Source organism: Sciurus vulgaris (assembly GCF_902686455.1).
Source record: "Sciurus vulgaris genome assembly, chromosome: 13".
NCBI lineage: Eukaryota > Metazoa > Chordata > Mammalia > Rodentia > Sciuridae > Sciurus > Sciurus vulgaris.
The window spans coordinates 70,566,816-70,593,966 of NC_136474.1; the positions used below are offsets into that span (position 1 = coordinate 70,566,816).

General features: G+C 46.6%; 1 protein-coding gene across 3 annotated transcripts in view; it reads left to right on the forward strand.

Annotated features, from left to right (window-relative positions):
• The window catches only part of SLC14A2 (solute carrier family 14 member 2), a 435,461-nt gene that overhangs the window by 383,395 nt on the left and 24,915 nt on the right, over window positions 1-27,151 (forward strand). For 2 of the 3 annotated variants that reach the window (XM_079109084.1, XM_079109085.1), the window contains 9 exons: window positions 1,648-1,831; window positions 5,543-5,723; window positions 6,732-6,921; window positions 10,899-11,027; window positions 14,879-15,071; window positions 18,023-18,170; window positions 19,116-19,250; window positions 19,637-19,686; window positions 20,215-20,389. In XM_079109084.1, the coding sequence (XP_078965210.1) occupies window positions 1,652-1,831; window positions 5,543-5,723; window positions 6,732-6,921; window positions 10,899-11,027; window positions 14,879-15,071; window positions 18,023-18,170; window positions 19,116-19,250; window positions 19,637-19,686; window positions 20,215-20,389 (1,381 nt within the window). In that variant the 5' untranslated portion in view covers window positions 1,648-1,651. Of the gene's footprint in view, window positions 1-1,647; window positions 1,832-5,542; window positions 5,724-6,731; window positions 6,922-10,898; window positions 11,028-14,878; window positions 15,072-18,022; window positions 18,171-19,115; window positions 19,251-19,636; window positions 19,687-20,214; window positions 20,390-25,114; window positions 25,851-27,151 lie in introns of those variants that run through there. The other variant, XM_079109087.1, reaches the window with a different exon arrangement.

The window sequence follows — 27,151 nt, forward strand, 5'->3', positions numbered from 1 at the left end:
CTACGCTGGTCAAGGAGGAAAGGGAAGATAGGTGATGAGTGGAGCCAAAAGGTCAGAGAAGTCCAGGAGGTCAAAGGGCTGGGTCAGAGGGGACACTTGAGCAGGCGACCTAGAAGGACAGAAAGTAGTGACCAGAGGAGGGATTTGACTTTTGAGACTTCATAGCATGTGTGATATCAAGCCTATGCAGTGACTGTGGAAACTGGTGACTGGAAAGAGAGAGTGGAGTCAGTGGAGTTGAGGAAGACAGGATCTGAGAAGCCAGAGACGGGGACAGTGAGTTATCTGCCTGGACACCGAAGTTGCGTAGAATGATTGGCGTGGGGATGAAGATGCCTGGTAGGAGCACTTAAAGTCTTCATGGAAAGTGACTACAAAGTCAGTAGCAGCAGCAAGCAGTCGGGTGGCCAGCTGGAGTTAGCCTCTGAGATTAAGGCTTCTGCACAGTCAAGGTGAGCGGCAGTCTGGAAGCATGAGTAGAGAGCAAGAACCCTCCTTCCACTGGAGGAGGAGAGGAAATAGCCCAGGGAAGTGGTACTAATGCAAGGATGGAAAGGGGTCTCCATGTCCTTTAGAGGAGACCTGTGCAGTCCTTTAGCAGTGTCTGCGATGGTAATCATAAGGAATGGTAGCAGCAGTGTCTGGGATCTGAGATCAACATCCTAAGAAAGCCAGGCAGCATAGAGTGATAGGGAGAACCTCAGACCACATTGAGAGGAGCTGTGATCATGAGCAGATTCAAAACTACCTCTCAAAAACCCAATAAAGCGAATAAAGATGTAACTGAGCTGGAGGAGGCCAAATAAGAATGGCTAAAACAACAGAATGGGAAGGGGAGAAGTACAGCACTACCAAGCGGCTGGTAGGAAACTGGATGAAACAGGAAACTGGGGACCTTGAACACAGAACATTCCACAAGCCCTGGCCCTCATGGTGAAGGGAAAAGGAGCCACACACAGAGGGGGAAGGACCTCCAGCTGGATGCATGCAGCTTCCAGTAGAACACACCAGAGCTTTGTGCTCCTCTGAGGAGGGAAAAGGGGGAAGGAGCTAGAAAGGACCCAGAGGAGAGGGGAGAAAGGGGCCATTGGAGGTCAACTGGAAGTCATACCGTCTCCATAGCAACTTGGAAAATGAGTTTCTTTGAGCTCCTCAGTTGGTAAAAGATCTCTGACCTACATCAAAGGGAAAATATATGGACAACAAACTACCACAATAAGATAGTACAAGGGGCAACATGAAAAGTGAAGATCAGGGGTCAAAAGAGAGACTTCTGCTGGGCCTATTGGCACAAACCTGTAATCCCAGCAGCTCAGGAAGCTGAGGCAGGAGGATCACAAGTTTGAGACCAGCCTGGGCAACATAGTGAGACTCCCCGAAAATAAAAAAGGGCTGAGGTGTAGCCCTTAGGTTCCATCCCAAATACTACAAAAGAGAAAGAGAGAGAGGGGCTTCTAGCAAGGTGGTTTGGGAGGTCTATACAGCAAAAAGGGACATTCTTCAGGACTGAAAGAATGCGGGAGTTTTGAAAGCAAAACCTGACATGGCTGGAGTAGTACCCGCGCCCCCATCAGACCTCACGCCTCCTGAACTGTGAGTCCTCTAAACCCAGCCTCCTTCACTGTTCTTTCCTTTCCCTCCCACCAGCTGCATGACAGATGAGCAGCTGCCCCTCAAGGAGATGTCTGACAACCACAGCCGCCCTCTTCTGCCAGAGCCTCTTGCCAGCAGACACAAACACTACGAGTCAGAGCTGAGCAGCCCTACCTGGCCATCTAGCCCCCAGGACACACACCCAGCCCTGCCCCTGCTGGAAATGCCTGAAGAAAAGGTGAGCCTTGTCCAATCCAGGATGTTCTCCAGGTGTAGAGATGGGGGTAGTGGGAAGTGAAGGATGCTGCTTTCCGGACTTCCCAGTTGACTCCATAGACAACAAGGAAAGGCCACTACCCAGGGAGAGTCTGTCCTTAATCAATGCACAGTCACATCCAAGATCCAGTCCTACGTGGCCTTAGATTTAAAAATGTGACTCTGTAGGCCATGATGTAAAGTGCAAGTAGAAAATACACACACTCAGGTGCCAGGCTTCCAATCTGTCTCCAAAACCTTCCCCCTTAGACTTGCTCTCTGAGTTACTCTGTGGTCCCCAGAACAAAGGCCTTTTCCAGAAGGCAGGCCCTGGCACTCTCTGAACACAGGAGCAAGAGGTGCACTGGATGACTTCTGAGAGTGGAGAGGGACACAACACTGCTAAGAGTCTTTTTAATGAGATAAAATTCACATGCCTTAAAACTTATGCTTTTAAAGCATTCATTTAAGTGATTTTAAGTGTATTTATAGAGTTGTGCAAACATCACCATAATCTAATTCCAGTATTTGCATAGTCTCAAAAGGAAAACCCATGTCCATTAGCAGTCACTCCCCTTTCCACCCTCCCTGTCCCCCTCTGTCCCCTCCCCTAGCAACCACCAATCTACTTTTTGTCCCTTTGGATTTTCCTATTCTGGCTATTTCACATAAATGGAATCATATAATATGTGGCCTTTGGTGACCGACTTTTTTCCTTTAGCATGTTTTCAGGTTCATCTATGTCACAGCACAAATTAATACTTCAATCCCTTTTATGACCAAACCATATTTCACTGTGTGGAAACACCACAGTTTTTCTATCCATTCATCAGTTGATATTTAGGTCGGTGCCACTTTTTGTTTTTTGTAAATAATACTGCCAAGAACATCCATGTACAAGTTTTGACGTGGACATATGCTGTCATTTGTCTTGGATACAAAGCTAAGAGTGAAATTTCTGGATCATATAACTCTCTGTTTAACATTTTAAGGAAGTGCTAAACTTGTCAAAGCAGTTACACCGTTATACATCCTCACCACTAGTGTTTCAGATGCCAATTTCTCCACATCTTCACCAACTTGTACTATCCAACTTGTACTATTTCTTATATCCTAGGTGGATATGAAATGGCATCTCACTGTGATTAGCATTTTTTGATTAGCATTTCCCTTAATGACAAATTATGGTGAATTTCTTTTTAAGTGTGTAATAGCCATTTGTATATCATATTTGGAGAAATGTCTTTTCATATTCTTTGTCCACTTTTTAAATTGACTTATTTGCCTTTTTATTATTGAGCTGTCATAGTTCTGTGTATGTTCTGGATACTAGACCCTGAACAGATATATGATTTGCAAATAATTTCTCCCACTCCACAGGCTGTGTTTTCACTTTCCTGATAGTGTCCATTGAAAGCAAAGTTTTTAATTATGATTAAATTTTTATTTGCTTATGCTTTTAATGTTGATTTTAAGATCATAAAGAGTTATGAGTTATGCCCCTGTTTTTGTCTAAGATTTTAGCAACTTTATCACTAATATTTTGGTCTTTTATTCATTTCAAGTTCGTTTTAACATACTGTATCAGGGGTCCCACTTTAATCTTTTACATGTGAATACCAAGTTGCCCCAGCTCCATGTGTTGAAAAGATTATTCTTTCTCTGTTAAATCATCTTGCCCCTTACCAAAAATCAACTGACCATTAACATATGAGATTATTTCTGAACTCTCAATTCTATTCAATTGATACATATATATACATATATGTATTTATCTTTATGCTACTATCACATCATGATGATTACTTTCTCTTTGTCATAAGTTTTGGAATCAAGGAATGTGAAGCCTCCAATTTTGTTCAGAGTCAAGAAGACTCTTGCATTTCCATATAAATTTTAGAATCATATACTCCATATCTGAAAAAAGAAATGACTGAGATTTTGATAGGCATTTCATTAAATCTGTAGATCAATTTGGAGAATATTATCATTTTAGCAAGATTAAGTCTTCCATTAACAGAGTATCTTTTTCCATTTATTTAAGCCTTTAATTTTTTCAATGGTTTTTCTTTCTCCACATCAATGATACTCTGTAATTTTCAGTGTACAAGACTTGCACATCTTTTGTTAAATTTATTCCTAAATATCTTATTCTTTTTAATGTAGTCATAAAGGATATTATTTTCTTAATTTTTAGATTGTTAATTGCCAATGCAGAGAAGTAAAACCAATTTTGCACATTGACCTATCTTATAACCTTGCTAAATTTATTCATTACCTCTAATAGGCTTTCTGGCAAATTTTTAAGGAATTTTAAAATAAAATAACATGCCATCTGCAAATAGAAATAGTTTAAATTCTTTCTTTAAAATTGGGTTGCTTTTGTTTCTTTTTCTTGCCTAATTGCTTAGGCTCAAACATCTAGTACAATGTTAAATAGAAATGGCAAGAGCAGACATGCTTGTCTTATTCCTGATCTTAGAAGGAAAAACATCCAGTCTTTCACCACTTAGTGTGACATTAAGTGGTGGCACATGGCCTGTAATCCCAGTGACTCAGGAGACTAAGGCAAGAAGATCACAAGTTCCACGCCAGCCTCTGCAACTTAGCAAAGAACTAACAGGAACTAGCAGGAACCCTTCTCAAAATAGAAATGCCTAGGCATGTGGCTCAGTTCTTGACCAGCCCTGGTTTCAGTCCCCTGGCAAAAAAAAAAAAGGTGTGACCTTAATTTTAGTAGATTGTGTTTATCAAGTTGAAGATTTTTTCCTATATCCCTGGTTTATTAATGGCTGGTAACATTTTGAGTGCCCAATAGTTACATGTCCCATTGGCTACCATATTAAAAAGTATAGCTTTAGTGCAAGAAGTATTGAGCAAGGGATTCCCATGTAGAATTGAGGGAACTGTGAACTCAGATGGGGAAAATTATTGATATTTATCTTTACTAAGCTCCAATAGAAGCATTTATTTTGATTACAAATGTAAGCAATGAACAGTGGTCAGATTAGTAGTACCTAAGATTTCTATCACTGTCACAGGTTAGGTTTCCAGAAATCTGACTCTGACATGGAAATTTGAAAGTGAGAATTTGCTGGGACATGCCTTTGGAACCAACACTTGTAGAGGAGAAAATGCAGCTAGATTAGGCAGAAACAGTAACTGAGCAGATATAATCACAGTAAAGGCCTGATCCTGTGTGAGTTCTGGAGCTGGGATGGCCTTACAGGACTGTCCTGATTGGGGTGAAGAGGTCACATATATCCACTCATCCCAAATTTTAAATTTTAATAGGCAGTAGATCTGATGTACATACACAGACCACAAATTTTTTTAAATACTGTGATAATTACATTTCAATTTAATTGGTTTTCTTGGTAATCTTATTTTATTTTATACATTTCCAAACATTTTTCTGGAAAGAAGTTCCTAGGCTTCAATAAACTGCCAAAATGGGTCCCTGGTACAAAATGTTAAGAAACCCTCTTATGAAAAATGTGTGTCAGTCCCAGGAAGGGCAGTCTTGCGTGGAGTTCTCTGGACAGCTTTAGACAATGAACATGTGGCTCACCCTTTATGTCGTGATCCTTAACCTTCATCAAAAAAAAAAAAAAAAAAAAAAAACTGACAACCCCAAATGTCCCTTATTTCAGAAAAGTATATTAAGATGTCTTCTTGTGGTTTTTCTTGGAAGGATCTCCGATCATCTGATGAAGACAGTCACATTGTGAAAATTGAAAAAGCCAATGAAAGAACTAAAAGGAGAGGAAGTGAGGGGCCCCGCAGGGGATCTGCAGGCTGGGGAGGCTTCAGCCTCTTCCAAGCTGTGAGCTACCTCACGGGTGAGATGAAGGAGTGCAGGAACTGGCTGAAAGGTAAGCACCCGAGCAAAGGAGCCGTGGGCCAGGCCAGAGACAACCCTCGCTCTGGTTTGGACACAGAAGCTACTCCCTCACACCCTCATCCAAGGGCTCCTTCAGTTGAAGGATCTCCAGCCCTGAGTTGACCCCAGATAGGCATAACAGACCATACTGAGCTGGAATTCCCAGTTTCAGAATGAAAAACCTTCCACTGACTTTAGTCCTTTGCAAATTGTCCAAATAAAGGACAATGACACTGGCAACATGTAAACCATTTCCCCAACAAGCCATTTGAATCGCCGCTCCTTCACTTGTTCCACAACTATTTATTAGGTGCCTACTGTGTGCCAAGAAAAAATTGGCATCATCCGCCCCAAGGTTCCAGGATTTTTTCCTTTTAACTTCTTCCCAAATTAAATGCTGCACCAAACACCACACCCTCCCCCACCCCACCCCTACTTGTCCCCCACCAGCACGGGGGCCGGGGGAGGGGGGGTTGTCCTGGAAACCAAACCAGAGAAGGAAGCAGAATATATCTCCCCTTTTCTACACCTGGCTTCCTGTGGGCCCTGATTCAATAATGATTTTCACGGCTGGGCTAAAACAATTTCTTTTCCAGCTTCCTTTCTTCAGGCTACTTTCTTTGCTGCTCAGATACCAGTCCTCAACTGAGTCATACAGCACTAGACAAAAAGAGTTTCCTTCCCTTCCCACCCCTTCCCTTGGACCAATAAATTTCCCTTGGAGTGCTCCTCAGGTTTCATTGCCAACCAAGCCAGTGGCTGGAACTGTGTTAAATTGGTCTCAGTACAGTGCCTCAGTCTTTGTGGCAAAAACTACCACCCAGACTTGGGCTGGGTGGCACCACACCCTTCCTCTTCACTGCCCCACCCTAGGCCAGGCTGAATTAGGAGACACATCCTGGCTCGAGCATCCCTGTATGCATTGGTTGCCACGTCAACCAGTGGTCCAATGGGGCAGCACAGTCTAGACACTGTTGACGGCTCTGTCTGTCTCTTGCAGATAAGCCCCTGGCCCTCCAGTTTGTAGACTGGATCCTGAGGGGGGCAGCTCAGGTGATGTTCGTCAACAACCCTGTCAGTGGGCTCATCATCTTCATAGGGCTTCTGATCCAGAATCCCTGGTGGACAATTGCTGGGGCTCTGGGGACAGTGGTCTCCACCTTAACTGCCCTTGCCTTAAACCAGGACAGGTGAGTCCCTCTTACAGGTCTCTTGGCAAGATGTGTGGGGCACAGTCAGGTGAGTCCCTGAGTGTCAACTTCACATAGGTCACTGGAGGTTCTTACAGAATGAAATTCACAGCCAGGGATGGCATCAGGCTCAGTTTGACTGTGGAACTTTCTGGAAACACTCCCTCTGAGAAGGGTGTAGAGGAACATGTAAGCTGTTCTTCCCTCGTGGGGCCTACAATCTAGTTTTAGTAGACCACACTGGCAGGCAACAGATACCTCAGAATACTACAAGACAGTACATACCAGAGATTTCAGAAAAGGTGGACATCTCTGCCTATTGGGAAGTTTGGGAGGCAGCCATTGAGGTAGACATGTTGGGTATGGAGAGAAGTTGAGAAGAAAGGTAGACAATGTGAGAAGGAGCATCTGAGGAAGGGGTCATACAGGGGCAGCAGGAAGAATAGAGCCAGGCATGGGGAAGTCAGCCGTGCTGGAGCAAGAGCCCTGGTGGGTACAGAGTCGAGCAACAACAACAGTTAGCATTTGTAGAACTTGACTATTTCTTCAGACTCTGATATGTGTTATTCCAACAATTCCCAAACCTTCCCAGTCAGAATCAGCAGGGATGAGTTATTAAGAAACAGTTTCAGCCCCACCCCTGCCCTCTGATTCTGATTTAGTAGATCCAGGAGGAAAGTTTTTTAACAAGATCCACCCAGGAGCTTCTGATATCAAAGAACTTTGGAACATGAATAAGGAATTATCTCATAGCTTAATGTTTTTCAGTTTGGAGTTTGTGGAATCATGAATTAATTATCAAAAGCATTTTTTTTAAATTAAGACCAATAGAATAAAATAAAACCAACTAGAACAATCCATGTACGGTAAGGGTACGGGTTATTTTGTAAAATTTTTGTTCGAATCCTGTTGGAATGTGGTGGGGAAAGAACTTGATCATAACATAAAATGTATTTCTTTACATCACCATGAATCTCACCATTGTGTCCATCCACAAGAGTGGGACCCTAATTAGAATAAGATATATTCCACACTTGTATATCAAAATGGAATCTACTGTTGTGTGTAACTTAAAAGAACTCATTTTTTTTTTCTCTCAAGAAATTAAAAAGCACCACCATGCCTTGTCACCATTGGCTCTTAGCCCTGTGTCCCAGGGCAGATAGTGAGGGTGGCAGGTGCTCCCCTAAGGTGCCACAGCCAGGGGTGGCAGGATGTGGGCTTGGACACCTGATATGCCAGGCTTGAGATCATGCTGCCTCCATCACTGCACTTGCAATGACAACATGGCCAGAGGCCTCATAGTGAGCCCAGCCCAATGGCAGTCATCCAAGATGGTGGCCTTGGGGGCCACACCGGCAAACTGGGCAGCCACTCGAGTTCAGACAGAAGAGGCCTGGTAGGTAAGGTGACAGTGGGCTTCTGCCAGGGTTTTGTGTCTGCTTCAACCAGTAGCCTCTTGTTCCTCATGCCCACTTCCCTATCAGCTTATGGGCAACTGGCCCAGAACTGGCCCCCAAATGGGATCAGCTCCTGCCCACTGTTTGCTAGAACTTTCCTGGGCTGAACGCTACCCAGTCCTTGACCTTCTTCACTGTAGCCCCAGGTGAGCGCCTGCCTCTTTGCCTGACATCCTCATCTGTGAAGTCTGTGGCTCTTGAACCCATCATTTGCTGCTTTGACAGTCTGATGATGCTCTCCTCTTTCTTGTAATCATATCTACTGGTGAACTCACCAAAACATTCAGTCACTTCAGAGACTGCAGTTTTATACAGACCCACCTAATCCTCCCAAACAACCCAATGAAGAATTAAGACAAATGTGCATCAGATAAAAATCCAAGCCCTCAACTTGGCTTCCAGAGCTTTCTTTAAGGGCCCCTTGCTACCCAGATCTCAGTGTCACTCTTGTCCCTAGTTAAGCACTCTCACTTATATGATTCTTGACACCTGGTATACCTCTGCCTAGCCAATCCTACCATCCCTTCAAATCCCTTCTCCTCCAGGGAGCCACCCCAGATTGTCCCCAGGGTAATCTGAACAACCAAAGAACATACCCCAATATTTTATTAGATTTCTCTTTGATTTTTTTTCTGAGTCTTCTCTCCCTGGAGTATTCAGAACAGAAAGGCCATTTCCTGTGTTCCATATTATACCACAGCACCTAAGAAAAACTCAAGCTTCCTTGCTGACAGGTAATCACCATATTCTACACCATAGGCCCGAAGCCTTAGGCCCCCTTCACAATATACCTGCACATCTCCTTCCAAGGACTCCATCGCTGTCTACCATGAACCACTGACACAGCTGTGTCCTTGCCACAACCCCACCACCCCCACAACCTTTGACACCCCACTGCCTCCCCCCAACCCCCCTAGTCTGAGACTATACTCTGTGGATAGGAATTTGAAGTCACCACACTGACACCAGCTATGGCCTGATGGAATCTGATCCTGGTGAAGAACTTTTGAGCGTTGGGGTTGATCCTCATTTTATATCCCTGATGGTCAGGGTGGGGATGAAAGGCAATGGGTTTCCTTTTGATAACCAAACCCAGAAGCCATCACTTTAGGTTAGAGAGAGAGAGAGAACATTCTGGAAAGAGATGGTCCATGGAGAGGGGCAGCTGTTGAAGCGGGCTTTAGATGTCCCTCTAATTTCTTCTCCTCTGGACTCTCTCACCTTGACTCCTGCTACCCTGGCCACACTCAGTCCCTGGAGCTGCAGGATCCCCACCCCTCCCCATCTACAAAAGGGGCCAACCATCTTTCCACAAAAAGGACTCGACTCTAATGCAAAACACAACTGGAATATATGGAGAAAACATAAACACACTAAAAACAAGATTTTCCCCAGAACAAGTGTTCTGCTTCTGAGGTGGTCCCAGTGGTCTCCCCTGTTGCCCTCATGCCTTCTCAGCCCTAGTAAGTCCCCAGCTTCCCTGGAACTTCCTGGTGACACTCTCGCCCCTTCCCTGTACCCCACTCTCCCATAGTCTAGCTCAAGATCTCCTGGCTACTATGGAGGGGGAAGCTCCCCACCCCGACTCCAGTCCTAAGTCATGGCCACAACTGGGCACGAGCCCTCCTCTAGCCAGAGTCCCCTCCCTCCATCTCAGGGAGCCTGGAGATTCTAGAAGCCTTGGCCATACAAAAACAGCCAAAATGTGATTAGGATTAGTACTCACACATATTCATTCAACAAACACCAGCAGTGACCGCTGCACACCACACACAGCTGACAATGGGGCTCAGTAGGCATGGCAGTGAACACAGACAGGGACTTGCCCACACGGAACTTACAGCCAAGTGCCAGAGGACAGACCATAAGGCATAAAGCTCATTCTCTAGCAGGGATTTTGCAGTGGGATTTGCCCAGCCCCTTCCCCCTCCTCCCTTTCCCACTCTCCTCTCCCAGGAGAGCTATTAGAAAGGTCAAGGGCAATGTCCCTCGGGATCAGGGAGAGAGGTTTAGTACAAGCAGACTTCTCTAAAACAGAGATGATGGACCCAAGCGTGGGTCTCCACACCTCTGCCCCCATCCTCCAACAAAGACCAGGGTGGGGGTGCTCGTGGGCACCCCAAGCTAACTCAGCACCTTCACTCCGTGCAGACACAGAGGGAAAGCACCCAGAGCTCAGCCCAAGAGACCACTCACCATTTGCCTCTCTTCTTTCCTCCCACCCTCTCTCTGACCCTTCTTCCTTGCAACACACATACACACACACACACACACTCTTTCTCTGTGTCACACCTCAAACTTCTACTAGATTTCCTGCAGTACCTAGCAATATGAGGTGTCCCCAAAGAGAAAAAGGAAAGGAACTGGTAACTACGCAACTGCCCAAAATTCACTGCGCAAGCTGACTTTTTATGTATCATTGGTAAAGTTGACATCTAAATTACCTTAGAATTCTGGGGGAAAAGGTTCCAACAGGCCCCACCAAATCCCAACTCAAAGGTCCTGTTTCACCCCCAGATCAGCCATCGCCTCAGGACTCCACGGCTATAACGGGATGCTTGTGGGACTGCTGGTTGCCGTGTTCTCCGAGAAGTTGGACTACTATTGGTGGCTTCTGTTCCCTGTGACCTTTGCAGCCATGACCTGGTGAGGCACCTCCTTCTTTCTGCACACAGATCCATGGGGCCCCAAGATGCTTGTGCCTTTCACTGGACAGGGACAGGCCATGCACTGCCATGGCACCTAGTGTCTTCATAGACAGGCTGGTTTGCCTGGCAAGGCATTATGAAAGCTCACGTGTTCAGGAGCAACACGAGGGAACAACGTTCCCCCTGTCCTTGAGTGACAGGCTTCATAATAAAGGCTAACTTTGATTGTGTAGCTCTTAAATGACAGGCAGAGTGCTAAGCAAGGTAGGATGATGTGTGTCCCAATTTACAGAAGGGAAGTCCGAAGTATGTAGAGGTCAAGTAGCTCGCGCCAGGTCACGCTCTATGCGAGTTTTTGATGCTCGCCTTCTGAATCCAAAGTGTCCACTATCAAACTCCAGGCTGCGTGAGAATCTTCTATTACGTAGCCTACCCAGGACCCAAAAGCTGAAAACTCACATATGATAGAAACAGCAGGCTTTCTTGGGACAAAAGGTCCATATGTAAACTGGAATCTTTGCACTAGAAGTATCAGTTGAAATCTTCCTCAAGATGGAAGAGGGTTAGGAACAAAAATTCATTGAGTGCAGGGTGCCTGTCATTCACACATACAGAGTCTTAGCTCATCTGAATTTACAGCAGGTCAGCAGAGTGCCCAAGGGTCTCAGTAGCTTGCCTGCTGTCACGGTGAACCCTTGACCTCCACCCCTGACTTCCTGTGCATGTACCCCCTGGCCTCAACTCTGCTCACACATGGTGATTTATTCCTGTTCTCAGTGATAAATCAGACATGGTGATTTATTTTTAACATCTCTAAGAAGTAAATGTCTTTCTTTGGTTTTAAAGTCTGGAGTTACTAAAACCAGTTAGTTTAATTTAGCTTAAGTACTGTTTCATTACTTTTTAGTAGTGCTTGCAAATAAATTACTACATTAACCATTCTGGGCAATTTATTTTTCTTCTTAGGATTTCTTTCTGAATCCATTGGGACAAAAAGATAAGGCAGTCATTTCGGTGGAGATTTCTTTAATGCTCACCCCCTGTGAGGAGTGGAACTTTTCCTCATTTGCATATGTGTTCTTTATAACTATATAGATTAAGCCTCTCAGTCACATGGCCCTGGGTGGCAGTTAGGCTTCAGTGTCCCCCACCCCCATTTCCCAAATTAAAGGACAAACAGTACTGACACCCTCCCTGAGCTGAATTCTGTGCTACAACTCTACTTCATTCATGCATTCACAAGGTCTTTCAAAATCCATGTAGGTAGGGTGGGTATTGGTAATGCCATGTCCCAGATTTATCCAATAAGCAAAGATTCAAGCGCCTGGGACTGTTGGTGGAGTACAGGGGTATTCTAGATGCCGAGGACTATGATGGAAAGAGGAAGAACTCTAGTCACAAAGAGAGAAATGGACTCATAAACTAGTTAATAAAAGGAGGTCATTTCAAAACAGTGTGTGGTTTGGAAACCAAATGGAGTCAATGGAACCAAGAGTGATTCTGGCCATGGGTGGTCAGAGAAAGCCACTTTGTAGATGAGACATTTGAAGATCTAGAGAAAGGGTTGTCACAGGTAGAAGACCCAAACTGGGAAGTGTGATATGTTCAAGAAGAGGAGACAAGACCAGTGGGGCCAAGTCCCCATGAGTGATGGAGGAGGTGCAGGAGGTGACAGCAGAGAGGAGGTGGTGAGGGTTGGCCCCCTGCTCCCCGGAGATCCAGTACGTCTCATGATTTATATTACAGCTGCAGTAAAACAGGATGCAGTGAAGGGTTTTAAGCAGAGGATTGAGGGATACAGTTTAAATTTAAACAAATGCCTCTGCTTGCAAAGCAGGGAATGGATTTTAACTGGAACAAGAATGAACGCTGGAGCCCAGTTCCAGGTCCACTATCATGACCCACAGAGAGATGAGAGCGGTTGGGACTAGAGTGACATCCATGAATGTGGCCAGAAGTGCTCCAGTTTGGGGTATCTTCTAAGGAGGATAGAGGCAACAGGACTTGGGAGGCAGAGGATACGAAGGAGTAAAAGGAAAGATCTAAGTCATTCCTGTAATTCACCCAGGCACCTACATTATGGACTAAGAGAAAGGCAGGCCATGGAAGGAGACAGGAGCCAAATCAAGACTTCTGTTGGAACACAATACACGTTAGACTTCCCAGCAAAGAAACTGGGGTAGTAACTAGTTGGACAAAACTAGAACTTAGTGAAACCATGAAGATTTGAAAGGCAGAAGCCATGGAAGGCGTCTCATACAGGGAACTAAAGAACATCACCTTAAAAGGAAACCTTCTTAAAAACAGAAGATTCAAGACAAAGCCACAGAGTCTCCCAACATTTAGATGTCTGACATCAGAGGGGGAAAGGAGACTTGGGAAGGAGCAGGCAGGAAGAAAACTAAGTCCAATGTCACGGTAGCCCACACAGGAAGGATTTCAACACAGGGGAGGATCCAACTTTAGGTTAAGGGGACAGGGACTGACCTTGGAGTTAGCAAGATAGATGTCATGGGAAATGGATAAGAGCCATTGCTGTGATGGAACGAGGACCCACAACCTGACTGGTGTGACTAGGAATGAGTTGGGTCAGGAAGATGGGGATCGCAAAGATCCAAGATCTCCAGCCCTCTGGGGAGTATTGCTGTGAAGGGGAGCAGAGAAATGGAGAGGTAGCAGGAGTGGATATCAAGTTCAAAGGGGAGGACAGGTAAAGGTAGAAGATACTAGAGCGTCATACAGACTGACAAGAATGATGGGGAGAAAGTGCAGGAGCCAAAAAGAGAACGTGACAGGAGTGACGTCCTTGAGACTGTTCCCTAAAAGAACTGGCCTGATGAAGGAGAAGATGCCCCATCAAAGGAAAGAGACAGAGTACATGGGAACAGGGCAGACAGGGTGTGGATTTTTTTTTTTTTTTTTTTGGTTGGAAAAATGAAGCATTTCTCATTTTGTCACTTGTATTTCTTAACGAAGTAAAACCCAGTGGTTGGCTGAAACCAAAAGGGAAGCAGATAGTCAGGATTTGAGGGAAAGTTGAAAATGTGAAATAGTCCTTAGTGTGTTGGGGTAGGGGGGTGTGCGGTAGGGTCTTCAGGGCCTTACCACCCCCTGGAGATTCGTGGTCATTAATTGAAGGTAGACTCTACAAGCAGATCATGTGATTCCATGTCCTGTCCAGCAGTGTCTGCGTGTGAGAGATGTGAGGTGTTAGTATCTAGGGGGACTGGTCCCTTCCAGAGGAAACAAGCTAAGGGAGTTTCATTACCTAACATTGCTCATCCAACCTGGAGGCATAGGAATGAGGATTTGCATCCAGCTCCATCTGTCTCCAAAATCTATCCTCTTTCCAAGGAAGAAGCCAAGAAGACAAAAGGCAGAGACAACTGAAGGTACCACTTCACCTGGCAGTTTCCAGCATAGCTCTTAGTATTCTTGCTGAGTCAGGCCTGCACAGACCCACACACCACAGCAGCCTCCTCCTAGGTCAGACTCCTAAATGGTTGTCACAGCCCAGGACAAGAGTTATTATCCCTGATAATTGTTGAAAAGCAATCATTGCATTTAGGTTGTTTTCTCCACTTAAGAAACAAGGAAACACTTAAATCATCTATGATGCGTTCTATTTTAAATGCTTCAATATTTTAAAATTTTGTTTCTCGTAGGCATAAACTTAAGTCGAACTCTTCGTTTTCAATCCCCAAGCCATGGACCACTAGATTCTTGAGGGACTCGGGAATGACTCTGATAGGAAAGGGGATGGCAAATGGCACAGTAGCCAGTGCAGGAGAGACAGTGGCAACGTAAGAATGCTCACAGCCGTCAACCCTCTGTCTCTTCTGCCTTCAGCCCAGTTATCTCTAGTGCCTTGAATTCCATCCTCAGCAAGTGGGACCTGCCAGTCTTCACGCTGCCCTTCAATATCGCTGTGACTCTGTACCTGGCAGCCACAGGCCACTACAACCTCTTCTTTCCCATGACACTGATAGAGCCTGTGTCCTCCGTGCCCAATATCACCTGGACAGAGATTGAAATGCCCTTGGTAAGTTTCCCAATGGCCATGAGTTGGAAGCCCCTCAATTCCATGGCAGACCCTCTTGCTTCCCAGCCTGAACCTTCTCCGGGCATATAACACCACCAGACGTGGGTTTCAGCAGCCCAGAAAGCGTCACTGCCACATCCAGACACCATTTCCACAAACTGTACGGAGCATCTGAGATGTTCCAGGCACTTTTCCAGATATGGGGAAAGCAACACCCCTGCCTTCCTGAAACTCACATTCTACACAGGGAAAGAGATAACACAAGTGAACAAATAAGGGATAAGTTGACAGCACAGGATGGTGTAATTGTGTGAAAAAAAAAATTAGATAAAAGGTAAGAAACTAAAACAAATGTTTAAAATTAGGATTTTACAGGTGTTCCCAGTATAAGACAATGGGTCAATTTTCACATACTCCCTGTACCAATGACTCTCAAGCAAAGGTGATTTTGTTCCTCAGGGACATTAAGCAATGTCTGGAGAAACCTTTTTCTTGTCAAGACCAGAGAAGTGCTTTCTGGCATGCAGCAGGTGGGATCTGAGCACCCTGCTAAGTATCCTACAACTCACAGGACTGCTTCCCCTCCACCCCCAACAAAGAATTCCAGTCAAGAATGTCTATAGGACCCAAGTGGAGAAACTCTGCTTTATATCCTACCATCACAAATGTAGTCACGGAGACTATACTGTCACCAAATCCTCCGGCTTTGGGGAACATGAACCCATTGTTCCTGGCCCATACCCACAAGGCATTATTTAAGCATGTGGGACATGTGGCATGGCCAGAGAGAAAGGCCCACTCCACACAGAGGCTGGAGCACACAGTCAGTGTTGAGGGGACCCATGTGGTGAGTGTCAAGACAAGAGGACCCAAAAGAAAGAGAAAGTGGGTGGACCCAAATCGGGGTACCCTGAGGCCCAAGCTTGCCCTCCCAACTCCCCAGAAGCCCACCACCCTAACAACCAGCATCCTTCTCTCCCACACCAACCAGAGCTGAGTTTGGAAGAATCCATGCCACTTCCCTGTTTCTCTAAAACAATGGGGTGGAAGGACTTCCTTTCTGTTTAACCAGCTTGTTGTTGTTCCGTGAGAATTAGAAGGAGTATGGAGGAGGCCAGGTGCTCAGTAAATTTCCACCACACACCTGACTGCGCTTCACCCCAGGGTGCCAGCCAGTCCTGGACAGCAGGGCAGAGGGGAAGACCACAAAGTTCACCAGCCTGAAATACGGACCCTGGCACAGGAGCTTCATTCATCCATCTGCATATGGCTCCATTCCAAGGCCCCTTGCTCCCTCATTCCTCTCATTCTTGACTGCTTGAGCTTACAACCTGTTCCCGGATGGGAAGGCGGAAGTTGGATCCCCCTCAGCACTCCACGTCCCTCAGACATTGGCAGGTCATTGGGATCTTTGTTGAGTAGACTTCTAGCCTGTTCCCCTCAATGTAAGCTGAGTTCCCCAGTACACAGAGTTTGCCAGAACCAGTAAATAAGACTGGGCCCTATCCTGCCATTCTTTGCACAGGTTTATGGACTCTGGTCCAAACCGTTTTTGATTATTAAAAGGCCAGCCTTTCAGAGGCAGAGCGGGGGCAAAGCTTGAACGCTCTCTGGGACCCCCCAAACAGGAGTCCCTAGAGAAATCAGACTGATTTCCAAATCAAATCCAGTTGCCGAAAAGAACAAAATGTCATGCAAAGGAGAAGTGCAATTAGTTCCCCACATGGTAAAGTCCATCATCTAAATTAATACAGTGGGCCCCAAACTCTGTTGTGTGTTAGATTCACCCAAGGCAGGTGAGGTGCCCCCTACCAATCAAATCAGATTGTCTATGAGGAACCGGGCATCCATAAACTGTTTAAAAATCCCCTGGGGATTCCAATGTACAGCAAGGTTTTGGAAGCACTTAGGCTAGTCAATATAGATTTATTAAGCACATTTTGTATACTGAGTCATAAAAAACCCTATCCTCTATGAATACTGTGACCCAATAATAGAGAAAAGAGCTACAGAATTTTAAAGATGGAAGGACATCTGCCAGGCCAGCCTCCTCGTGTTGCAGAGGAGGACGCCAGAGCCTGGAATGAGAAAGTGACATGCATATGGTCACACAATGAGTTCCCTCTGGCAGCTGGAGTCTGAATCCCCGACAGTGCTCACCCTACTCCGCCCCCTCCCTCTTTTCCTCTTTGCCCTCAAAGGACTGCAGAGATGGACAATTCAGCTGGCCAGAGTAGGACTATTCAACCTCAGTCCCACATCACTCATCCCCAATCCCTCACCAGCAGATGACTCAGGCTGAGTGATGTTGGGGCTGTGTGCTGTCCTTCGGATGTTCCAGAACAGTACTTTTCCACACTGCTAGGAAGAAGAGCGGAGGAAATGCATTCTCCTCCTTTCCAGGGGCTACATCCACCACGTGGTACAGCATAGACAGTACAGACGGCACCGGCCAAAAGAATGTGTCAGCAATGTCTCTATGGGGAGTCTGTGGGGGTGGTAAAGACCTGACTAGGGGTCAAGTTCAGAGGCTCTAGCTTAGTGAAATCACCCAAGAAAATAGCCTAGGATATCTCCGCTATTTCTAGAAATTTCTAGGATTCCTGAAGGTTGAGAGGAAATTCCCTAGTGCCCTGAAACCCCCAAAGTCAGCCTGAGGTGCATTCTGGTCCCCTCAAAGAAGAAGCTGTGTGTTCCTCAGAAGCATCTGCCCTGGCTCCCATGTTGGTCCTGCCCGCCCAAGTGCATGAGGACGCAGATGCCTGGTAGGTGCTGGAGTGAGGAGCTATTTGTTCCAGTGTTTGCCTCCCCTGTTCTCACGCTGGAGGGCACGGTCATCCTCCGGTCCCACCTCATTGCCCGCTCCAGGAATGGCCCAGCCGTGGCCCACAGGCCCAGTCTTTGTGTTATCAGTTCGTGCTCCAGTGACTCAGGCTCTGTTGATTTTGCAGCTGTTACAAGCCATCCCAGCCGGGGTTGGCCAGGTGTACGGCTGTGACAACCCCTGGACAGGCGGCGTGATCCTGGTGGCTCTGTTCGTCTCCTCCCCACTCATCTGCTTGCATGCGGCCATCGGGTCCATCGTGGGGATGCTAGCAGGTGGGACACGGCCCTGCTCGGATCCTCAGGATAATTTTCCTAAGGTCATTTCTCCCCTGCACACAGAAAACATTCTAGATTTACTCTCTTCCTGGAGTTTTAAACACTGCCAGGGGTAGGAATTTCGTTTTCCCTTTCTTGAGTCTCTAAAGAGAGTGGACGCAGTGGAGGACTGCAGCTGCCTGTGGGGGAGGGGCAGGAAAGCCAAGCTGGACACATGGCCAGCACTTTGGAGTTTTGCGTAGGCTAAAAGCAAGTTTTCCCAAAATTGGAGCAGTGTTTCACAAGTGCAGTTTCATCTTCCCACACATATGTACATGTGTGTGCATACATTGATATATGGACGTGTTCTATACCATGATCGTCAGAAATGAGGTAGGGGACGTTGGGAGGAGGAGCCTGCTTTTTACTTATTCTGAGGTTTTTCAAAGATGTTTGTAAGCAGCACTTTCAATTCTTTTAATTGGAAATACACTCACCAAAATAATGACAAAAACAAATAATACCAGAGGTGCTCACTGATTCCTTACCCAGACTCACTGGTCATTGGCATCCTGCCCCTTTGGCTGTGACACTCCTCCATCTACACATGTCTATAGTTGTAGACTCATAATTTTCAGCCATTAGAAATCGAATTTTTTTTAATCAAATCACTCTTGCTAAAAATGCAGCTTCTCTGGCTAAAGGAGTGGGCAGGCTGAAGTCCCACTTCTGCTGTCCGTCACACCTCTGTGTGAAAACTCTGGCTTTGGAAAACTGTTTAGAAACCACTGCTTCCTTCCCATTGTCAGTTTCCTGAGACCAGATGCCATCTGCCGAGGCTCCTTTGACAGACAGGGTTGTAGGCATAGGGAGAAAAACCAGGAAGGAACCTGAGACCTGGCACTGGGTAGCCTTTGTTTGGTGGTCCAGAATCACCCAGAAACACCACAACTCGTTCCACAGCACTGACGGTGGCCACACCCTTCGAGACGATCTACATGGGCCTCTGGAGCTACAACTGCGTCCTCTCCTGCATCGCCGTCGGGGGCATGTTCTATGCCCTCACCTGGCAGACTCATCTGCTGGCCCTTGTCTGTGGTGCGTATTCCAGAAAGTGACAACCAAGTCACTCTAGTATTCCTAGTCCCCCTTGGTTATGTGCCTGTACTAGCCCATTCCCAAAATCAATAGGAACAAGAGGTTTATTGTCCCCTGACTTGCAAGGTCATCATGGAAGTGGGGAGGGAATTAAAGGATGGAACACTTTAATATCTCCCCTCAGAGAATGCACAGTCAGATGGGAGATAACTGCAAAGATAACAGGTAATGCCAGGCAGGCGTGCCCCATGTCAGGGCAGAGTGCAGACACTGGGGCTGCAGGAAGGATGGAGCCCTGCTCTTGGTCTGGCGTCTGCCAGGGCAGTGGCTGGAGGGGCAGGGGGCAAACTGGGAAGCTGACTCTGATGGTCCTTGTAACTCCACAGCTCTGTTCTCTGCGTACATGGGAGCAGCCCTGTCTAACATAATGGCGGTGGTAAGTTTGGACTCTCCTGAGCACCGTTCGACAGTGTTCCCGCCCTGTCCGGATGCTTGGGTTCTTGTGCAAGATCCTGAGTGGGTTATGGTAGCTGGTACTTTACCCAGTGCTTCAGCCAAGGCTTCTCCAGGGTTTATCCAGAGAAGAACTTTGTACATGTACCTGTAGGAGGAGTGTGTGTGTGTGTGTGTGTGTGTGTGTGTGTGTGTGTGTGTGTGTTGAAAGAGAATAACGTAAATAGCAGTGGAGAACAGAGAAGGACAGATGGTGCCGAAGGGGTGGATGTAGGACACCACTCCTAGCCGATTTTTAGCTCCAGCATTAAGTGATTCTGATTGCGCCCAAAGGGACCAACACCTTGAATTCCTTAACCCACTCCTCAGACATTCTGAATCCAAGAACAGCAGTGCCTTCACTGGACGAGGATCCCCATCCTCAGCCCCTACCACATCCTTCTCCCCCAGTGTCTCTGGCCCAGCACAGGAACCTACAATCATCCTTCAGACCCGATGCTTTTATTTCCAGGTGGGTGTGCCACCAGGCACCTGGGCCTTCTGTCTCTCCACCCTCATCTTCCTGCTTCTGACAACCAACAACCCCGCCATCTACAAGCTCCCGCTCAGCAAGGTCACCTACCCGGAGGCCAACCGCATCTACTACCTGACAATGAAAAGCAGTGAAGAAGAGAAGTCCCCCAGCGGTGACTAGCCAGCTCCGGGCAGAAAGGCTCTGCCTGGATTCTGGGGTCTCAACCCTGAGTCAAGCAGCTCAGCACTTCCTTCTTTGCCTTTCCTACACCTGTATGGAATCAGACGCACCTGTCACTCCCTGTCCCTGAAGCTGATCTTCTCTCTCTGTCCAAATCCTCACAATTATCCATTGTGCCACATTAAAGGCAGTCAGGGATGAGATTGCAGAGTTAGAAGGAAGGAGTGGGTCTTACATGTTGTCAGCGTACAACGAAAACATTGTCTTTCAGAAAGGGTGATTAAAAGATGATCTTCTTGGATTGTTTAACTAAAATATAGATGCTGTAGAATTGAACCTGCTGAGTGGCTCCTGGGCAGACACGGAGTCAGGGCATGCTGAGGACACCCACTGGAGGTGAAGGTGCCCTACATGCAGAGGCAGTGACCAATGGGTACCTCCAGCCTTGCACAGAAGAGACAGTGCCACGCTGATGGAGGTTCTTAGTCAAAGGGGATAGCTGGGGCACCAGAAGTATCTAAATTAGAAGTTCTAGTCATTCAGGTTTTCCTGAATTTGTGATTACTGCCCCTTTCCCAACATCGTGATCGAAAATCGATTTCTGCATTATCACATGAAAGCAAAATACTGGAGGGCTTACCCTAGCAAGACTCCCTGCTCCTCCAGCGCTCCTTTCCTCCCCAAGGAATTTTTTAAGTGCTTCAGGATCCACTCCCGAGTGTCCCCGTCCTTTAAACACTGTTCTTCTCCAGTCACCTCCCACCCTAAATTTCTCTGAGACCATTTATCCATCTTAGTTTCCCCCTCTCATTATGCCTCTTCTTTTTGCAAGAATCCTATACCACACATTCCCCATGGTTCTATCACTTTCCTTGGGGTTTACTATTCATTCCAGGCTGTTACCTTTTATCATTCTTTCTTGTGTTTTCCATCTTGCCCTGTCTTAGAGCCTCTCTCCTGGGTCATTTATTACATGTTTAGAACCCTTCCTTGAGTATTTTCTTCAAATAATACAAGAGAAAATAAGGTAGTATATTCCTGGACTTGGTGTGTCCAGTTTCTTTCTGCTGGGAGGGGAGTGGCAGAGTCCCTAGGGTACAGTCGTATCCCTTGGATGTCTATAAATGTGCTTTCATTTTCTCTCAAGTGTTAAAATGAGAAATCTGAGGCCAATCTCATTCTTTTGTGTGTGTGTGTGAAGAGTTCTTTCTTTCCTTCTAGGTGACCGTAATCTCTTCATCTTTGGAGTTCAGAAATTTTATGAAGCTACACCTGAGAGTGTGTCTTCTCTCATCAGTCCTGCCTTTCTGTCTTCAAATTCCAGCATTTCTTCAGCTCAGCTGAGTTTCTTGTAGTGTTATTTGATGATTGCTTTTCCTCCATCTCCTCTGTCTTCTCTTTCAGGAACTCCAATATCCATGTGTTAGGCTTTCTCACAACCTGTTCCAAGTTGTTTATCTTCTTCCAATTTTTACCATGCATAATTTTGTCCTGATTTGATATATTTCTTCCCCTTGATCTTTCAGCCACTAATTCAGGTCCCAACACTAACCTTACTAACCTTTCTCCTCTATTCCTTAGATTCAACTGATAAATTGCATATATATATAGAGAGAGAGAGAGAGAGAGAGAGAGAGAGAGAGAGAGAGACTCTTTTTAGAAAAATCTTTGGGACTGGAGCCGAAATTAAACCCCTATGTGTGTTCATATTATTTTTTGTTGTTATCTATCTCCTCTTATCCCCCAAATCAGACGTAGCTTCTGGTAACTTGTGGCCCCAGACTTAAGCCCATTCTCCTTCTTACAACCCAAATGGGCTCCTGTGCTGGTTGCCCAGGATCAGCTGCCAGTGATTTGTGGCCTCAGAAACTCTGTTTTCTGCCTGATCTCATTCACTCACTGACCAAGGAGATACTGTGTAAAAAAATATTAATATGTTACTGAGTCCCAGGCTTGACAGTAAACCAGAAAAGAGCCAACCGCCCCTGCCTTCGAGAAAGTTATTTTATGGGGATTTGCCTGACCAGGTGAGGCAAATTTTACCTGAGATAAAAATGAGGCTGAGCCCACTTACATTCACAGCACCAGTCTTCATCTTGAGGAAATTATCTGGTCAGGTGGGTCTTTTGTTTAGGAAATATATCAGGCATGATTTTAAGGGTTCCAGGAAAATATCTGTGCCTCTTTTCCTGTCCCCTGTGTTCCCATTACCTGCTACCCAGGCATTTCCAGCCATCCCTTTGATTTAAGGCTGTGAACCTGTTAAGACGTAAACAGTCCTGGGAGGGTAACACAGTAAGCACGATCAATCATTTCCATCTTAGGTCACAGGAGCCATTTCTGAGAGTAGGTTCCATGAAAAGGGAGGGAAGAGTATAAAGAAAACCTGAGCAACATGTTTCAAGACAGTCTCTGGGGAAGAAAAGTAAGCGCATGCTTAGATGAGGCCAATCTGGGTGTGTGGCGGTCTGGAGCACATCGTCCCACCAGAATGACCACGAAGCTGGTTGTATTTGACTTGAAAAGAAGACATGGCTGAAGCCATGGCTGCCTGCAGTAAGAGGTAACGTGTGGAAGAAGTCAACCCAATGTCCCTCCAGAGCAGAGAACACAGAGGTGGGAGTGGTGAGCAGGCCAACTGAATCTGTGGAGAGGGCCCTCGGTAACAGTGGCAGGGCCTAAGCAGAAGTGTCCCGTGAGACTTTCAGTCCCCTAATTGGCATAGCAGGGGACATTTGCTTTGGGTGGGGTTAGACCAAATGACAACTGCAGCCTCTTTCTTCCAACTCCAAGTATCTGTGACTCTGTGGCCCTGAGTGCCTGCAGAGGAATAAGGTAGAAAATCACGAAGGTGACAAAAACTTAGAGACAAAAGGTCAAAATACACCATTATTGCCTTTACAGCTTTTCCTAGAGCTTGACCAGTTAGCCGTTTGGTCAATTTATCAAAAAGCTCAGCATGGTTGCTCTTGTGGACACAAGTTGGAGGACCAACGTCACTCCACTGGCCCTTCTCCCCGACCTGCTTCTCCCCATCCCTCTCCCCTCTGGAGGCTTCTTCTTCCTGTCCACCCTCTAAGACCAGACTGTCACTTGGTCTTCCTGGCCTGTGTCTGTGGTTACATCAAACTGATGTGCCCCAGATTTTTCGTGCTCCCTGTGTGAGTCTCAGCTTTGTTCCCTGAGGCCCTCAAGGTTATGAGGGACTGGGGATAGCCACCCCATAAAACCAGGTGGAGAATGAAAGTTTCAGTGTGGGCATGATTTCTACTCAATAAACTGCAGTCTCATTTGGCAGCTTTAAAGGCATTCACATTTTATGTGAGATTTTCTTGACTTGCCTGGTTTTCCCGCCTCTAGACATTCAGAGCAGATAGAAGACCCGTAGGGACCCCTTATACCTCTAATGGAACTAGAAATTCTGAAGTCCCAAGGAGGGGGTGGGAGAATGACAAATCCTTTTTAACCCTCTGTGCATTGAAAACTAGGAGCACCCAGGTCCCTGCCACAGCTGCAGGGGCTTCTGGAGCCAAAGAGAGCAGCACTTGGCTTGCGCTTTTCAAGTTCCAGCTTGGTTCTCTCCACAGGACCCTGGCCCCTTCCCCTGGAGGAATCTGACTGCCCTGAGTTAACCCTGAGGGTTCATTTCTTTCTCCTCCCTCCAGAAGGTCAGAAATATAGAGCTGAAGAGATCCACACCATTGTGAAGAAAACATCATTCTGAAGTGAATTCTGGTTGACTGAGCCTTCCAGGAAAAAGTCTGTGGCACAAACAGACACACAGATCTCTTGGACAATACCTGGGTTCCAGACTTTGGTACAACCTACAGGGGACAAGATTCTACCTTGGCCTTTCGCTGCCTGGGAAACCCTGGATTGTCCTTCCCTGGGTCTCACGTGCTAATGTGTGTGACAGACTCTATGCTCCTAAGAGCCATGGTCTCTCTCGGCTCAGGACCCACTGTGAGCTTCCTGGATGGCTTCTCCAGGGGACATCATGTCCGTTCTTTTCAACTTGGTTACATATTGCTCCCAAGGGGCATTCCTCTGTTATGTCTAGGTGGGGGATGCTTAGGGAGCCAGAGTGAGCTCACCACAAGAAGTTCAGGAGCCCTTAGGAGAGGCCAGAGAAAGAGGGCAAGGGACAAGCATAAGGCTGAGCTCAGAGACTAAGTGACAGGGAATAAAGAAAAGATGAAGGATCCGTGTTGCCCGCAGACAGCCGTGACCCTGACCCAGCACACACAGGAAGGCCCATGGCTGGAAACATCTGCCCTCACACACTCCACCTTTCCCTGGAATGTGGGGGGCCTCCTGCGCTGCTGCTACCCTCTCCTTGAATTTCCTGCCTCTGAAGCACTCCCCTAATCAGGACCCCTCTTCAGCAGTTCTGAAACACCTGGTGTGGTGGGAAGGGGACCTTTGACGTCAGTGGGGAGTCTGTCTACTCAGGTGTGGCTAATTTCCTCAGTGTGAGGTTTTGCTTCTGATCCTGAGGAGGGCCACACTCCACCTCTGGGTGTATATGTTGGGGGTGGGGTGGTACGTCAGTTTGGGGTTGATGACCCATCATACCAGCCAAACAAAGCATGTTTGGATTGGGCCCCCTCCCCAAACTCCTGCCCACCAGACTGCACCGCCTCATAGGACTTGGGAGGGCCTGCTTCCATAATATATAGACCTCAGAGTTCTTTCTTGACGCAGGGGTTAGGTCATGCCCTTCTTGCTGTGAGAGGGTCCCAGTGAGCCTGCCAGACCCCAGTCAGCAAGAGTTAGGAGGAAAGATTTGAATATTTCCACAGAACCAGAAAGACAAGATCCGGCATAAGCTGTGCAAAAATTTCCATGGAGATGCTGATGGCAAAACTGCTCCCCAATCTGCACCCTGCCTGTATGGGGAATTAAGGGAGCTTATTGAGGTTGGAAGGCAAATTGGCCCCCAGAGGAGACAACACTTAGATAATTGCTTAAAGGCAAATGCCAGAGCTGGAATTCTAATGAGAAGAGGTGAAGGCTGGAGACAATAGGGAAGCGACTAGACATCCCCAGCTCTGCCCTTTAAAGGAAAGTTGCCTGGTCCTCCCAGTGGAGAGCCATGGTAGCTAGAGCTCACCTTCCCCTGGGAGTTTAGGAAATCATCTTTTGGCAGGAAAGTCAGGGAGAGAAGGATTTCTGCAAAGGGGCCTTTGTCCCTCCTGTCCTCCTCCTCCGTGGTTCCCTTCCTCAAGACTTGTGCCAGCATGGGATTAGGGGATGCACACTGGTGAATTCACAGACAGTCAGCAAGGGGACGGACCTGAGGGCTCAAGGAGCTGAGGAAATTTGGGTTTAGGAGAAATCACGGTGCCTGGAACTGAGGACCAGAGATGCCACCCATTTGGAAGGAAGCTTCTTCCCAAGTCCTGATGGTCTAGATTCCTCCAGACCTGCGCAGGAAGTCAAAAGCAGCCCAGGTAAGAGATGCTGGGGAAGAGAGGTGGACCACGTCAATCCCCAGCCAACAGCAACATCTGACTTTTCAAAGGAAAAGTTTTAATTCTTTCTTCTGTTGAGCTACCTCTGGGAAAAGACTGTTATAGAATGAAAAACTCGCTAAGAAATCCAGAGAGAAACGCAGTCTCAGAAACTTCAAGATGGAATGGTTCTTAGTATTTGCAGTTCAAACCTTGTGTTTTATAGATGAGGAAACCACAGCTAGCCAGAGACATGTCCAGGGGATTAAGAGCTTGTGCAAAAGTCCAGGACCCTAACACGCAACCTTGGGCACTACATGCTCACCTGGGGATAGAACCAGGCCAATTACCAGCTTCCAACCCCCCGACCTGCACACCGGAAGACCTTCACAGCATTTGTCACCCTTCCCACACCCTATGATCCCCAGCTCTGATATCCCAGTATGGCTCCAGGGGCTGTGCTGTGTTGTTTTGAACCTCTGGGATATCACTTTTGACTAATGAAGCAGCATTGAAAATGTTCTGCAAGGACTCATTACCTGCTGCTTCCAGAGCTGAGCACCTGCTCCAGGTCCCTGGCCTGTCTCCTCTGGTCCTGAGTGCCTTCTGCAGACACACCAGAAGAACAGGACCACCACCCAGTCTCCACACGCGTCTTAACCTCCCAGCTCCTCACAACTATCTCCTTGGTACCCCCTCTTACATACCCATCTTAGATGACATAGACTTATTCTGTGTCGCTACAGAGTGGGGAATGTTTCTGGAAAACAGATGGCTAGGTCATAAGAAGCAACACTCCATGATATTGAAGTTATCTGAGCCAAAAGGGGACAGCCAATAAAGTTGGTGACCTCCTCCAAGACAAGTGATGTAAGACTTGGCAAACTTGCTGGGAAAAGCCATCGTGCAAGGTTTGGATGTGCCTATGGTCAAAACCCTGGCTGCAATGTACCCCTTCTCTCAAATGTGTGTGAAATCCACACCTTTCTATGATGTTAGAGGGAAAACTTTAGTTTACTCTTAAGTGTCAAATCTGACTGATTGGTATTGGTTTTATGGATCATTAGGTTAAGAAGGATTTTGAGGCTGCATTTAACCTGGTGGGAAATAGCACTGTGCCCCAAAAGCTGTGTCTTCCCTAGATACTAGGGGAAAGATATACAAAGAATTGGGGGAAAGAGAATATGGAAATGTTTCCACAAGAACCTAATATACAATAGCCCAGAATTTTCCTTGACCTTTCAGAGGGTGTTACAAATGTGATGATACATGAGTGTTTATTATTTTGTATAACTTTCATT